General features: G+C 40.8%; 1 protein-coding gene across 5 annotated transcripts in view; it reads right to left on the bottom strand.

Annotated features, from left to right (window-relative positions):
* Positions 1-1474: 1474 nt before the first annotated feature.
* Positions 1475-14209, bottom strand: part of LOC138750369 (glycogen synthase kinase-3 alpha-like) — a 75444-nt gene continuing 62709 nt past the window's right edge. For 3 of the 5 annotated variants that reach the window (XM_069912433.1, XM_069912435.1, XM_069912436.1), the window contains 2 exons: positions 11495-11573; positions 10070-10644 (listed from right to left, as the gene is read on the bottom strand). In XM_069912433.1, the coding sequence (XP_069768534.1) occupies positions 10539-10644; positions 11495-11573 (185 nt within the window). In that variant the 3' untranslated portion in view covers positions 10070-10538. Of the gene's footprint in view, positions 1611-10069; positions 10645-11494; positions 11574-14209 lie in introns of those variants that run through there. The other 2 variants (XM_069912434.1, XM_069912438.1) reach the window with 2 other exon arrangements.

Below are 14209 nucleotides of genomic sequence, written 5' to 3'. Positions count from 1 at the left end.
GCAGGAGAATCCATAGATCAATGTGCCATTCCTCAGCACACAGCACCACGCGTGGTCAGTCAATTAAATGAATGAGTTCCCAGCTGTCTGTCTTATGAATTCACGCACCTGCCAAAGAACCTTGCCCACTCGGCCCACAAGACAACTGCTACATCCCCCCCCCCCCCAGAACCGTCACCAGAAACTAACCCGCTGTCTTGCTGACCATGGATCCGTTATTTTGCTGAAGGCAAAAACGAGTGGCTGGTGGTCTGTGAACACAGTGAAATGCCGACTCTCCAAAACAAATCAGAAGTGCCGTGTGCCTTGATACAATGCACGATATTTCATCTCCAATGGCCATCAATGTCGGCTAAAGAATGTGAGATGTTGGCAATGGCCCTCGATGTACTGTTTTGGAGGTATTGAAATTCGGAGAGATAATACCGGGAAATTCATTGAGCAGGACAGCGTAGGCATCTTTGTGCAGGGTCTGGACCCCGAGATGGGAAACTCTCCCTTTGCTGCAGACCAGTGGGTATGTTTGAAAAGTGGTAGCATGAACCAATTTCCTCCAATTCACGTCTACTAGCAAGTCATGAGACCTTAAAAAATCTGCACCCATAATGGGTTGTGCAATGGAAGCCAATACGCAGTTCCAATGGAATGTCACACCTGCTATCCCAAACATGACCTGTCATGTGCCAAAGCAGGGAATTATCATCCCATTTGCTGTTTGAAGAGCCAGGTGTTGTTATTGATGTGGTTTATATTTCAAAATAGGTTGGGTGGGAGCAAACGGACCTCAGCACTTGTGTCTACAAGAAACGTGTCGTCTTGAAGATAAAATAGGCCCGTTCTTGTACCAGCTGCCGAGGCCAATAGTAGAAGCTGGTTTTTCGTTTCCTGCCTTTCTTCTGTAATAGGTATGTGGCAGGACACATTTATGGGCATTTTTCCCACAATGGCGATGGTAAAAACACCATTCTTGCCGCCCGTCAGCGTGTTCATCCTTCTTTGACTGAACTGCTCTTCGAGGGAGGCAGTGTGGGTAAAACTAAAAAATAAGAAGGGTGAGGTTATTATTATAAGGGTATATTATAGGCCGCCAAATGGGAAGAGGGAACTAGAAGAGCAAATGGGCAAGGAAGTAGCTGAGATGCCCAATAGGAATAGGCTTGGAGAAAAAGAGACCCCCATTCAAAGTTGTTTCATATCGACCAATTTCTTTTTTAAATGTAGATTATAAGATAGTAGCTAATAGACTTGCAAAGTATTTGACACGTTTAATACGTTGATCTAGCAGGTTTCATTAAGAATAGATTTTCTTCTGAAAATATTGCTTGACTGTTGACGTTGATTAATGTGTCAAGACATTGTTTGAATCAATCAGTGATAGTGGTATTAGATGCGTAAAAAGCCTTTGATCAAGTTGAAAGATACTTTTTATTTAAAATACTTGAAAGGTTTAAGTTTGGACCTTTTTTACCTTTTTTGGGTTAAAGCCTTGTATAAAAATCCTTTGGCGAGTATGGTGACGAATGGACAAATTTCAGATACGTTTAATTTAACACGCTCCACAAGGCAATGTTGTCCTTTGTCGACATTGGTGATAGAACCGGTAGCCCAGGCTAAAAGATAAAATGATAAAATTAGTGGGATTAAAATAAATGAAGAGGAATGTAAGATTCATTTGTTTGCAGATGATGTACCAATATATTTAACAAATCCTCAGCAATCATTATGACATCTGCAAACCTGTTTGGTACAATGTGGAGAAATGTCTGCTTATAAGGTTAATTGGAATAAGAGGTACATATTATCAATTACAGAGGAAGATTATACTGCTGGTAAACAGATTACACAGCTTAGATGGACTAAGAAAATGAAATATTTATGGCTATTGTTTGATGCGGCTTATCAATATTTGTGTACGTTGAACTATGTTTTACTAAAGACAAAAATTAAAGCTGATTTAATTAAATGAAAAGGTCTTCCTTTGACATAAATGACACATGTGAATTGTGTTAAAATGAATATTTTTCCTTGTATTCATATCTTTTTCAATCAATTCTATGTTCACTTCCAAACATATTTTTTTAAAGAGTTATGCAGCAATCAGAATATTTTTATAGAAAAGTATATTGACTAGAGTATTATTGCAAACATTGACAGGGAAATATGCTTTCGAGACTACAATGGTCTTATTTTCAGAATTATTTATTAAACTATTAGTTAATTATCAGTTAAAATTTATTAATATGATGTTAAATGTTAATCATCCTCCTCGCTGGGCTAAAGAGGCATTTGCACAGATTTCTCATTCTATTATACATCAATGTATATTTTGATGGACTCCTCATCTTTTGCATTATTATAATGTGCCAGTATTATGACACTTAAGTGATATTTGGTATAAAAGAAATCAGGGAATAGGAACTGGAGATAAGGTTTCATTATAAATTCCATTATATCAGGATAAATTCATATCCTTCTTGATGAATAATCTCAATATTTAAAGATTTCCCATTTGAAAGGTATTCAAGTGTTTGCAGATTGTTTTAAAGATGGGATATTTCTTTCTTTTGATAGGCTTGGGGAAAATTTGAGGTACCATTAAATTCTTTGTTTGCATATTTTAAAGTATGTGCTCCAGTAGTGAAGAATTTTTGGCAGGAATTGAAGATGCCTAAGTTAACTAAATTTAAAAATGTAATTGTAAATGGGGCAGAAAGGGATTTATTTCAGAAATGTATTCTTTGTTGCAAGAGAAAATGGCTAAACTGGATTTAGATAAATCAAAGATTTAACCTTAGAATTATCCCAAGAAGGATGGGCTACTATGTGTGAAGATAGTGTGACTAAAGTTGTATTAAACGCCGGAAAAGTTAAATAGATATGGATTTAGTCATTCAGATTTGTGTTTTCATTGTGGGACTCAAATTGGTACTTTTTTTTCAATTCTGTCTGGTTGTGTGATAAAGTAAGTCTTTTTGGAGAAAAAATTAAAGAGTTTAAGGTGGATTTATTAGAGACTACTTTAATGGTAGATCCACTGCTTTTTTTAAATAGTGTATATTACAACTTTAACAATGGGTTTAAGAATGGATAAATCTCAAATTGAATTTATTCGGTTCACATTAGTATTGGCTAGTGAATGTATTGTTATTACGTGGATAAATTATGTGGATTTAAATATGAATCGTTGGCATAAAGAAAGCTTGTATTTGTTTGGAAAAGATAACATAATTTTCATAATAATTTTTTTTATGTGAAGACATGGTCTAAAATTTACAGTCTTTTGCCTCTCTTCCTTCTTAAAGAGTGGAGTAACATTTTCAATTTTCCAGTGCAGACTTGGCAGACAAGGTTAGATGGACTTTAAATGTTAACATGCTGAACAATTAGCAAAGCTATTCATTCAGATATACTCCTCACAACTAGGTAATTCCAAAACACACAAGTTATAGGGTTCCACATGAGAGACGAGGCCAATAGCCGCAGTGATCAAGACAAAGCAGAATCATACACACCATTACTACCAAGATTTACATTAGTGACATATCAGAGTCAATGCGATACTTTAAGATTAGTTACAGCACAGTAACAAACCCTTTAGGCCCACAAGCCTGTGCCTCCCAATTCACCTTCAACCCCCCCCATACTTTTTGAACAGTGGGAAAAATCCGGAGCCCCCCCCCACCCAACGATGGAAGTGCTCAAAGAGGCTGTTAGCCTGAAATACTTAGCCGTAATTCATGTAGTGCCCAGAGGCTCTGTGAGAACTCAAACCAATGCTGACTTGAACTGAACCCCTCAATCTGTTGTAATCGTGCCCAGACACCAAAAAATGGAATCCAATGATCCATGAAAGCCCAAATAATTGTCTCTGCAGAGATGCCGATGATAGGAATTCCATCCTGCCACCTGGTTGTCCTGTCCTCAAACGTGATCAGATAAGTACATTGCCGAGATGGCGGAAGTGGACCTTCCAAGCCACAAGGTGCACATGTTGGACATGGGAATCCAAAACAACAAACTCCCCCAGCTTGAATTTCATGTGCCTGGAGACTTTCGGGCGTTGATCCAGCAAGTGAGTCCTTGCCCATAATCCAACATTCTGTTTAACATGAAGCCAGGTAAGATGTTCCTTACCCAGTTTGATTGATGCTCTTCTACCAGGAAGTGATAGATTGTGAAGAGAAATCTCCTGCCTCATAGCCGCCCACACAAATGGCATAGTCCTTCCTGTTGGGGAAAAAAAATCACAGACCAACTCTTCACCCAATTCATCCAGGGTCACATCTTGAAGAAGGAGACCAGAGTTGATCTGGTTTCACAGGATGAAATCGGGATCAGTGTGCCGTGCATGAACCATGGCAGTGAAATCAATGGCAGTAGTTGAATGTAATGTCACACCTGGATAGGGCACCAGCCACAGCATTCGCCTTTACTCAGATGTGTTGTATGTCCAATGAAAATTGTAGGATGAAGTCCAAGTGCCAAATCTATCTGGGCAAGTAGAGATGTGTGCTTGTACTTGCAGTATGCATAAGAGGCTGGTGGTCTGTACAAATGGTCAAAGGATTACCTTACAATAAAAAGTTGAAATATTGAATTGGAGATTGGGATTCATGAGGGAATTACAAATAAACTTATTTCCAAATTGTATCTTCTACTTCAAGAGGTATCTCCAAATCCAGACTTGAATAAATAAAAAGATGGAAATTGGATTTGACAACTGAAATTGACCCATTTTGCTGGTCTGACATTTGTTGGGACAGTAATTAATGTTTTCGATAGATAAGTTAATTATAAACTTATTCATCAATTATACTTAATGCCACATCAATTAATTTATTCCAAATTTTTCAAATTTATGTTTTAGATGTGGCACAGAATTTGGTACGTTTATAGATTCTCTCTGGTCATGTCTCAAGGTGACATCATTTTGGAAAGATGTGAGCAATTCTTTGGAATAAATTATAATCATGTTTCCCATCAACACCTGAGCTTTTACTTTTGGGAAATGTAAATGATTTAGAAGCCTAATTCAAGTTCTCAAAATACCAATTAATTATTTTTTAAAGTCACATTTGCAGTGGCCAGGAGTTGAAAAGCAAATCCATGGAAATCTGAATCCCATCTTAAAATTGATTGTGGGGAAATGCAAAATTGTATTCCCTTAGCAAAATTGATGTTTTATATTAGAAATGGTTATGATACATACATCAAAATATGCAAACCATATTTAGATATATGTTTTGATATCTAATGTTTTCAGTTCCCCACCCCACCACCACTTTTCTTTAATCTTAATGGTTGAACCTTATCATGTTGGTTTAATTCTACTATATCAAATTTCCGGCCTTTCCTTTTGGGAGGGAATAGTTATCACAGGAGCTTTGCACCTAGATCTGTATTTTTTTCTTTTATACTTTTTCTCTCTTCTCACTTTTATGTACAGTACAACCATTTATTTTTTATTCTATTTTGATCATTGAACGTATCATTTGGATATGATTCTATTATTATATTGAACTGTATACAAAACTATAAATATATATTTTTTAAAACAGAAACGTTTCACTGCGAGATAGATAGCTAAGAGTTCTTGCCCAAATGTACTATACTTTGCCTGAGCCGGTGACCGCTTGGCTGGAAAAAAAGCATCTCCCAAAGATAATGTCTTTTTGAAGCAGACATCATATCCTTTGAGTTGTTCAGCAAGAGGTAATAGAGATGCTGTGGCATTCACCAGGGAACAGCGATAAAAATTCCTCATACCTAAAACCATCACAATTGGCCAAATGTAATGGGGGAGGAAATTCTCAAATTTCATGCACTTTCCATTCATCCGGCAAAATACCAGGTTGCATAACTCTAGGTCTCAAAAATACAAGATCAGAAGCTCCAGAAACACTTTCCTGGGATTGATCACGATGCCACATTCCTCAAGCCTCGGAAACAATGAGATAAGGTGGCTCTTGTGCTTCTCTTCATCCACACTTACAACCAGAATCTCCTCGATCAACACAAGCACCAAAAAAAACCCAAGGCCAGTGAGTTCGTGGTCCATGAACCACTGGAATGTCTGAGCTGCATTCCATGGACCGAATGGTATTCTCAGAAACTCAAACATGCCGAACGGAACCATCACTGCTGTCTTCGTGACATCCGAAGACTCAAATGGAATCTAATAGTAAGCATGTACTAGATCTATTTTAGCAAATGCATATTTGCCGTGGAGGTTGGCTGAGAAGTCTTGTCAATTTGGAATATTGTATCAGTCAGGCACGGTGGAATTGTTCAGGGGACGATCATCTCTGCAAGGCCGCCAATCCCTAGTATTTTTCAGAACCATATGCAACCGTGAAGCCCAGCAGCTGTCAGATCTGTGGACTACGCCCAACTCTTGCCAATCCAATCTTGCAATTTTAAGATAATCTGGGGGTATTATGAGCCTGTGTCTCAGACCCTGCCTTTATATGGTGGCTTATTGCATGTCCATACACTATTACAATGGGATCACGAAACACTTGAGCAAGGCTCGGAAAGGGCAGGAGTCAGGTTGAAGGCTTGTCAGGCAGCAGATGGCATTGGAAGGACAACAAATGCAGCTCACGTGCATTCGAGAGCTGCTGTCCACACAACGTTTTTTCAAATACATCACTGAAAGATGTGACAAGAAATCCACTCCCAAAATGGAATTTTCCACATTTACAACTGAAAACATACCCAAAATGATTGCAAGACTGATATGAAATGTGAGTGACCTCTGGCCATGGTTGATTAAGAGAATCATTTGTAGCTGAAAGAACACATGACATATTAGAAAGTCCATGTTCTTCAGGGGTTAGTGGGACCGGCACTGATCGAAAGTGACAGACGGGTTTGGAATTTTACAGAGAGATGCCAAACTAATAACCTACTCTAACAACTGCCGAGAATTTTTCCATTTTCCCAGTTGCCTTCAATAATCTCTCTCAAATGAGAACAAGCTTCCAAGAGAAAGGAACAGAACCAGACTACCAGGCCCATTGAGTCGGCTCCGTAAACACTAAGCTACTCGACACCCCTTCCAATTTCTAGACTTTTCCATATATCCCTTCATGCTCTCACTATGAGATACTTGTATATTTCTTGTTTAAATACTCCCAGTGATCTGTCTTCCACTGCTGTAACAGGCAGTGAGTTCCACAGATCCATGACCCTCTGGTTAAAGAAGTTACTCCCAATCTCTATTTTATATGGATAACCTCTCATTTTCTTGTCCTCGATTCACCTACCAAGGGAAACATCTTACCCGCATCCACCCTATCTAAACCTTTCAAAATAGAAAATGCCTCCTTGAGATTTCTTCTTTAATTTCCTGTACTCCAATGAATACAACCCAAGAGCTGTCACACACTCCTCGTACGTTATCCTTTGCATTCTGGGAATCATCCTAGTCATTCTCCTCTGCACTCTCTCCAACAACATCAAATCCTTTCTCAGATAGGGGGCCCAAAACTGCACCTGGTACTCGAAATGAGGTCTCACCAGTGCCCCATAGAGCCTAATCAACACCTCTTTACTCTTGTACACTAATCCTCTTGAAATGAATGCCAACATAGCATTCGCTTTCTTCATGACCAATTTCACCTGGTTATTAACTTTTAGGCTTCCTTGCACAAGGACACCCAGGTCCCTTTGCACATCCAAGGTCTGAATTTTCATCCCATCCAAATAGTATGCTTCCTGTTTATTTCCACTGCCAAAATGTACAACAGTAAATGTCTTGGTGTTAAATCTCATCTGCCATCATTTTGCCCAGTTTCCTAATCTGTTTATACCCTTCTGCATCTTTACGGTTTCTACACTTCCTACTCTGTCCCCTATCTTGGTGACCTCCGCAAATTTGGCCACAAAACCATTTAAACCACAATCTAAATCATTAATTTCTTTTTCCTTGGAATATATCTATCCTGCATTCCTTTTATTACGGCCACATGCCATTCCAGAATCGATCATTACTGAACCTGAACATGTTTATTGTGATGAACATCTTCTAATAAATGTTCTGGGTTTAATCTTTTAAAATCTTGTTGTGGTTCCTCTTCATCCCCTCTTTGGAAGCTGAATTCACAAAATTTTCCAAATATTTTTTCAGCAATAATTCTGTGGTACAGAGGATTACTCATCTTTCCTAGAGGTTAAAAGTTCCATTTTGATTTTCTTGTCTCAACTGAACATTGTACAAGGTGAAGGCTGATTAAAATGGATTCAGTGATGATGGCCTTCAAACTTTGCATTATTGCTGTGGCTACACATCTTGAATGATAAAATGGTGTTTCTACTGGGAATTAACTCATGGAAATGTTCTAAATACATTCATTGGAGTTAGGCTTCTGTGACAAGTTTACTGCCCATCGGCAACTATCCTTGAAAAGAGATGAATCATCACCCAACAGAGCAGCCCAGGAATAGGCCATTTGGTGAACAATATCTGTGGTGACCATGATGCTCATTTAAATTAATCCCATCTGTCAGCACATGGTCCAAACACATCACCCATTCCCTCTTGTTCATGTGCCCAACCAAATGCCTCTTAAATCGTGGTGATTTCACCATTATCTTGGCAGCGTGTGCCAAACCCCCAACGCACTGTGCAAAACCCTGTCTCACTTCTCTCCTTTTCCTCTCTCATGTTCAATATAGGTATTGTAGTATTTTTACATCTCCCACAGGGGTGGGGGAAGAAGAAATCTACCTTCTCCAGGACTAAAATAATTGGATAAATTTCAACCAGGTCATCTCTCAGCCTCAAATACTCCAAATTTGTCCAACCTCTCCTTAGACCCAATGCTCTAAACCAAGCAACCCCCTGATAAACTCCTTTTGTCATGCAGCAACTAGAAATGCAGAAAACACTCGAAATGTGGTCTAACCACATTTATACTTCATGCCCTGCTCAATGAAGAATACTTTCTTTAACACCCTCCACTTGTGTTGCCTCTTTCAAGGAGCTCGCGCTTGGACCCCAAGATCCCTCTTTGCAACAGTATGACAAGTTCTCTCAAAGTGCAAGATACTTGTCCAGATTAAACTTCATCTGCCATTTCTCTGCCCACATTTATAAGTCATCTGGTTTGGAAGAGAGAATACAAGGGGAACTGGGTGAATCAACAGGAGTGAGAGTGAAACCTGGGGAGGGGAAGGGTGATGGGCAGGGGTGGTGGGAAGGGTGGTGACCTAGGACAGGGAGGAATGTGTGGAGAGAGATTAGCAAACCAGAATGACAGGATGAAAGCAGTCCCTGGTAAAAGCAGAAAGGGGGAGGGGAAGATGTGACTCCAGCGTGTCGTAGGTGGCAGAAATGATAAAGTGACTGGGGATTGCATGTGGTAATTAGGAGTCCGTAATTATTTGAAAGATATTACTGCAAAATATATCAACAATGAGTAGGAAAGTAGCTTCAGTCTATTCTCCCTCTCAGAAAGAATTAGTTATAAACAAAACAATCTTTCAGCACAGCCAGGGGCAAAAGGGCTCTTAATTTAGTCTTACAATCAACAGACTTTGAAGTTACCCACCGTAAATGACTCAAAATTCAATTCTCAATTCACTGGTGGAAGTATAAGAGCCAGTGGCTTGCCTAATCAGATTAGCCTTATTCTGAGCATCCATATCGACTTCCACGCCATCAAATGCAACCCCAGTTGTTGATCCCCAATATTTTCTATCCTTACCCACTTTGCGACCACACCTACCTGAAACTGGAACAAACAACAACTAATTTTTCCATGTATAAATCATATGCAAAATAATTTACCCACATTTTCACATCACTGTAGCCACTGAGAGATAACTTCTGCCCATCAGGAAACTGCACCAGCCACTACAGGGTGCTATTTACCTTGGTGTTACTGACTCTTTTCCAGTGTTACTTTCAATCATAATGACATACTCAACATGCACAATATTTCTTTTCTTACTGACCAGAACTATAAAGCATTGAGTAAAAATGAGAAAAGCTCAAGTCAACCAGGAGATACAAACTCCTGACCGCAATGTTGAGGTGCACATTTGCTACATTATTGAAGTCTCACACAGCTTACAACAGATATTCAAAGTCAAGCAATAACAGAAATAACAGAATATTACAGCACGGTACAAGCCCTTTGGCCCACGATGTTGTGTTGATCTAGATATTCCTAACAAAAGAATAATACACTGTAGCAGCTACTATGGTAGATGCTACTTCTTTTCTTTTGCTTGGCTTTGCGGACGAAGATTTATGGAGGGGGTAAAAAGTCCACGTCAGCTGCAGGCTCGTTTGTGGCTGACAAGTCCGATGCGGGACAGGCAGACATGGTTGCAGCGGCTGCAGGGGAAAATTGGTTGGTTGGGGTTGGGTGTTAGGTTTTTCCTCCTTTGCCTTTTGTCAGTGAGATGGGCTCTGCGGTCTTCTTCAAAGGAGGTTGCTGCCCGTCAAACTGTGAGGCGCCAAGATGCACGGTTTGAGGCGATATCAGCCCACTGGCGGTGGTCAATGTGGCAGGCACCAAGAGATTTCTTTAGGCAGTCCTTGTACCTTTTCTTTGGTGCTCCTCTGTCACGGTGGCCAGTGGAGAGCTCGCCATATAACACGATCTTGGGAAGGTCCCAAGAAGGTAGATGCTACTAAATAAAGGCAAACACATACAAAGGTAGTCAACTCAATACTGCTTTATTGCAGACATACACAGACCTTTTGTTCCCTGCCTGTAAATTAGCTCGTTAGTGAATACCTTCCGGTCCACAGGATCAGCAGGTTAAGGCTACGAGCCATGAGTGCCCCACGCCTTTAGGCAGGGGCCTTCATCTGATCCACTCACTGTACTTTGCCTCCCAGCACTGTTAGCCCACGATGTGTGAGATAAATCTGTGCACTGACGGTGGCAGTTCGTAATACCGTACTGTGCGCCCGCTTCAACCCTGTTTTTCTTTCACCCATGTATGCCTGTCGAAGAGTCTCTTAAATGCTCTTTATGTTATTGTAATGGATAAATATATTTGGAGAAGTTGGTAATATTTGGGATTTTGGTAAGATTGAGTGTAGGTTACATAAATACACACACACATTTTAAAACAGATCTTATTTGAAAGACTGAAGAAATATTGAAGATCTCTGGAGAATGTTATTCACATTCACAAGTAGGTGTTTATCGAACTGATGTCATAAAATGAATGACCATTGTTTGGAAATGGAGCCGGATGACTTAAAGTACCTTTCTGCGGGGTGCTTTGAGGAAAATCACTCCTGGGTTTTGTTTATATAGCAGCTTGAGCAGAAGAAATTAGTTCTGTTGTGAGCAATGAACTCTGTGGTAGCGAGAAGAAAGAAGTTACCATCTGGAAAACCCTGACGGGGCAAGTTTCATCAGCGAGACATTGAGGTGAATAATGGTGGTACCTCAGTTTTGGAAATCCTGGAACAACAAATCTCTCTCTAAAAACCCTACAAGAACCGTCCTGATTGGTAAACATTTACCTTTCAAGCACCAAAACCTGGTGAAGTTTGTACATGTTCAATTCTGTGCACAGCAGAAGATTTCCATGCATCCAGAGAACTTGGAAGAAGGAGAAGTGAGATTGAAATGTGAACCAAAGAACTTTTCTTAAATTTATACACATTACAAACATGTGCACTAAGAATTAGAAGGGGGTTAATTTGGGTTAGTTAAGTATAGAGTTAAATTAAAATTTCATTCTATTTTCATGTTTAAATTTGATTAAAAATAACTTGTTTTAAAAACCACTTGTCTGGGTGAATGTCTATTGCTACTGGTTTTGGGATCCTTTGGGCTCGAAACAATATCTGCTTGGGTAATGACATTGGGCCTGTTTAAAATAGGAAATGGCTTCTACCAGCAGGAGTTTCTATTTGAGGGAAATATTGATAGGTGGCTGGTCACATACGTTTCCCAAAAATTAATACCCTCTCCCTCCCTAAACCACATTCAGCCCCATGACATCTTTCTACGTTGCATTACTGGGACCACCAAGGACCTGATCCATTTCCCATCTCTCCTTGCAATGCCAATATGGCAGCTGCCATTAAGAACTGACAAATCACATTTTAATTCAGCAAGCAAGATGAAAATCATCCTGACGTCCTGCTTAAAAACAAGGGTCAACAAACCTTCCTAATTTTGTCACTTCATTTTTATTTGGATTCCCATGGGGCATTAGTAAAAAATGTCCCATCCATTGGCTCACCAAATTATGAGTAAAATCATGATCCCTGTTCATGAAAACCCATAACATTCAATGTTACACAGATAATCTAGGAAGAATTCTGTAATAAAGTTGAATGAAACATTGAAAGAATTTCCCCCTTATAAACGCTGAGATTATGGTGCGCCAAGAGACCAGGTGAGCAAAAAGAGGTCAAATCACTGCCACACTCGGATAGTCCAAGATGGCACGGACTCCCCTTCACTGATGAGAAGGAGCCCACTCCTAGCACCATGTATGGGCTGAGGAGCCCTACACTTCCACGTAGCGGCAGCCAGCTGGAGAGTGACAACACGACACAATGACATAAAGCTGGAAGTCGGGAAGTACGTCACCAGAAGTGGGTGGGCCAGCGAGCACACATGGGGAGTTTAAAACAGTATGTGGTAGCACTTCCACAGCGGATGCTACAAGGTGATAACTTCTTACTTGCTGCAACCAAACAGGTCTGCAAGATACACCAACCTAAATAGAAAACATGACCAGAAATTCAAGAGATCATAAATTCAAAAGGATTGGTGAAATATAACCATATAACTATTTACAGAGCGGAAACAGGCCATGTTGGCCTTTCGAGTCCGCACTTGTTCACTGATTTTGTGCACCCTCTTCAGGCATTGGTCCTGGTAGATCTTCATTCAATAACGATGGACGAATTCCTTCTTCAGCTCCCTGAGCAGCGCTCTCTCTTACTCTGTATTGTTAACACCAAAGTCCCTATATTTTTCAAGGCATTCGGACGTAACTGAGAAACATGACATTTTAGACACATGGTATGTCAGGATCAGAAGGGTTGGAGCATTATTGTTCAGGTGACACAACTTTAAAAAATAACATCTAACTTTATGAAGAATGTGATGCTACAACAGGAAAAAGGAATGGAATCAGACACATTCTATGAGCATTGGAAAGCAAAAAACATTGGATTGGTTTTCCATCCCTTCCTAAGCGACTCAATGACCCCGACAGGTCCTCCCCGACCTGCGACCGTAGTACCACGTCGGGGGAGGGTGGGTCCACGATGGTCGCAAGTCAAGGTTTTGACCGCGTGCGAGGAGATCTGAAGTCTTAGAGCCTATTTTTAAAATCAAATGATTTGACAAATGAGAACAGAGACACAGGACACGTCAAACCCAAAATGTGTGGATTGACTTTGTGACTCAGTGTCTGGGGGTCCATGGGCTGGGGGCAGCCATCTTAATTTCAGTGCACATGCGCGAGTCCTCGGTTGGTCCTTGCGCAAAAGGTTCACTCATTGGCCGTCCGTTGGCACATGCGTATCAGCCGCACATGGTCGAACTGAACACCAAGTCGCGAACCCACCACGCATGCGCCAATCTCCTTCTTACCCCCTTGCCCACCCCCTCCCTCTGGGCAGCTCCCAGCCTCGCCCTGTCGGCACCATCAGGCCCTGCACCGACGCCTCGGCTCTGGGGCCTGGCGGGCTGCAGGACCGTGTGGCTGAGGAAGGTCCCGACGCCGCCACTAACTTCTTCCATTTTGCGCTCGCGGCGACGCGACAGACTCCGATCAGGCGATGCTGCCGCCAACGTCCCGCCTCCTCACAGCAAGAGCCAATCAACCCGCGAACCCGCCCATCAATCCAACCTGACTCAGCGTCCAATCCAATAGCAGCCTCACCGAATCAACCCATTGGCTCGCACAATTGATGCAACCAATCAGCGAGCGAGCGAACACACAGACGCACCCAATCAGCATCGTAAGACAGAAAGCAGAGCCAGAGGAAGGAGCAGCAAACCATTTGGCCCATCAACTTACAACTACCCCAACAACTCAATCAAATCCTTGGGAAACACGGGATCACTTTGTCCTGGCTCCAAGATTCCTCTGATCTCAAGGAATACATTGTACCCCAACTGCAAGGGAGACTATTTATTATCAATCTTTTCCTTCATATTTATTACCACTTACAATTTAATGCCTGTTACTTTTTTCAAAGTATCTGCAT

Source organism: Narcine bancroftii, unplaced genomic scaffold (genome assembly GCF_036971445.1).
Source record: "Narcine bancroftii isolate sNarBan1 unplaced genomic scaffold, sNarBan1.hap1 Scaffold_125, whole genome shotgun sequence".
NCBI lineage: Eukaryota > Metazoa > Chordata > Chondrichthyes > Torpediniformes > Narcinidae > Narcine > Narcine bancroftii.
The sequence above is the reverse complement of the archived record's forward strand: the minus strand, read 5'-3'. Positions and strand labels throughout refer to the sequence as shown.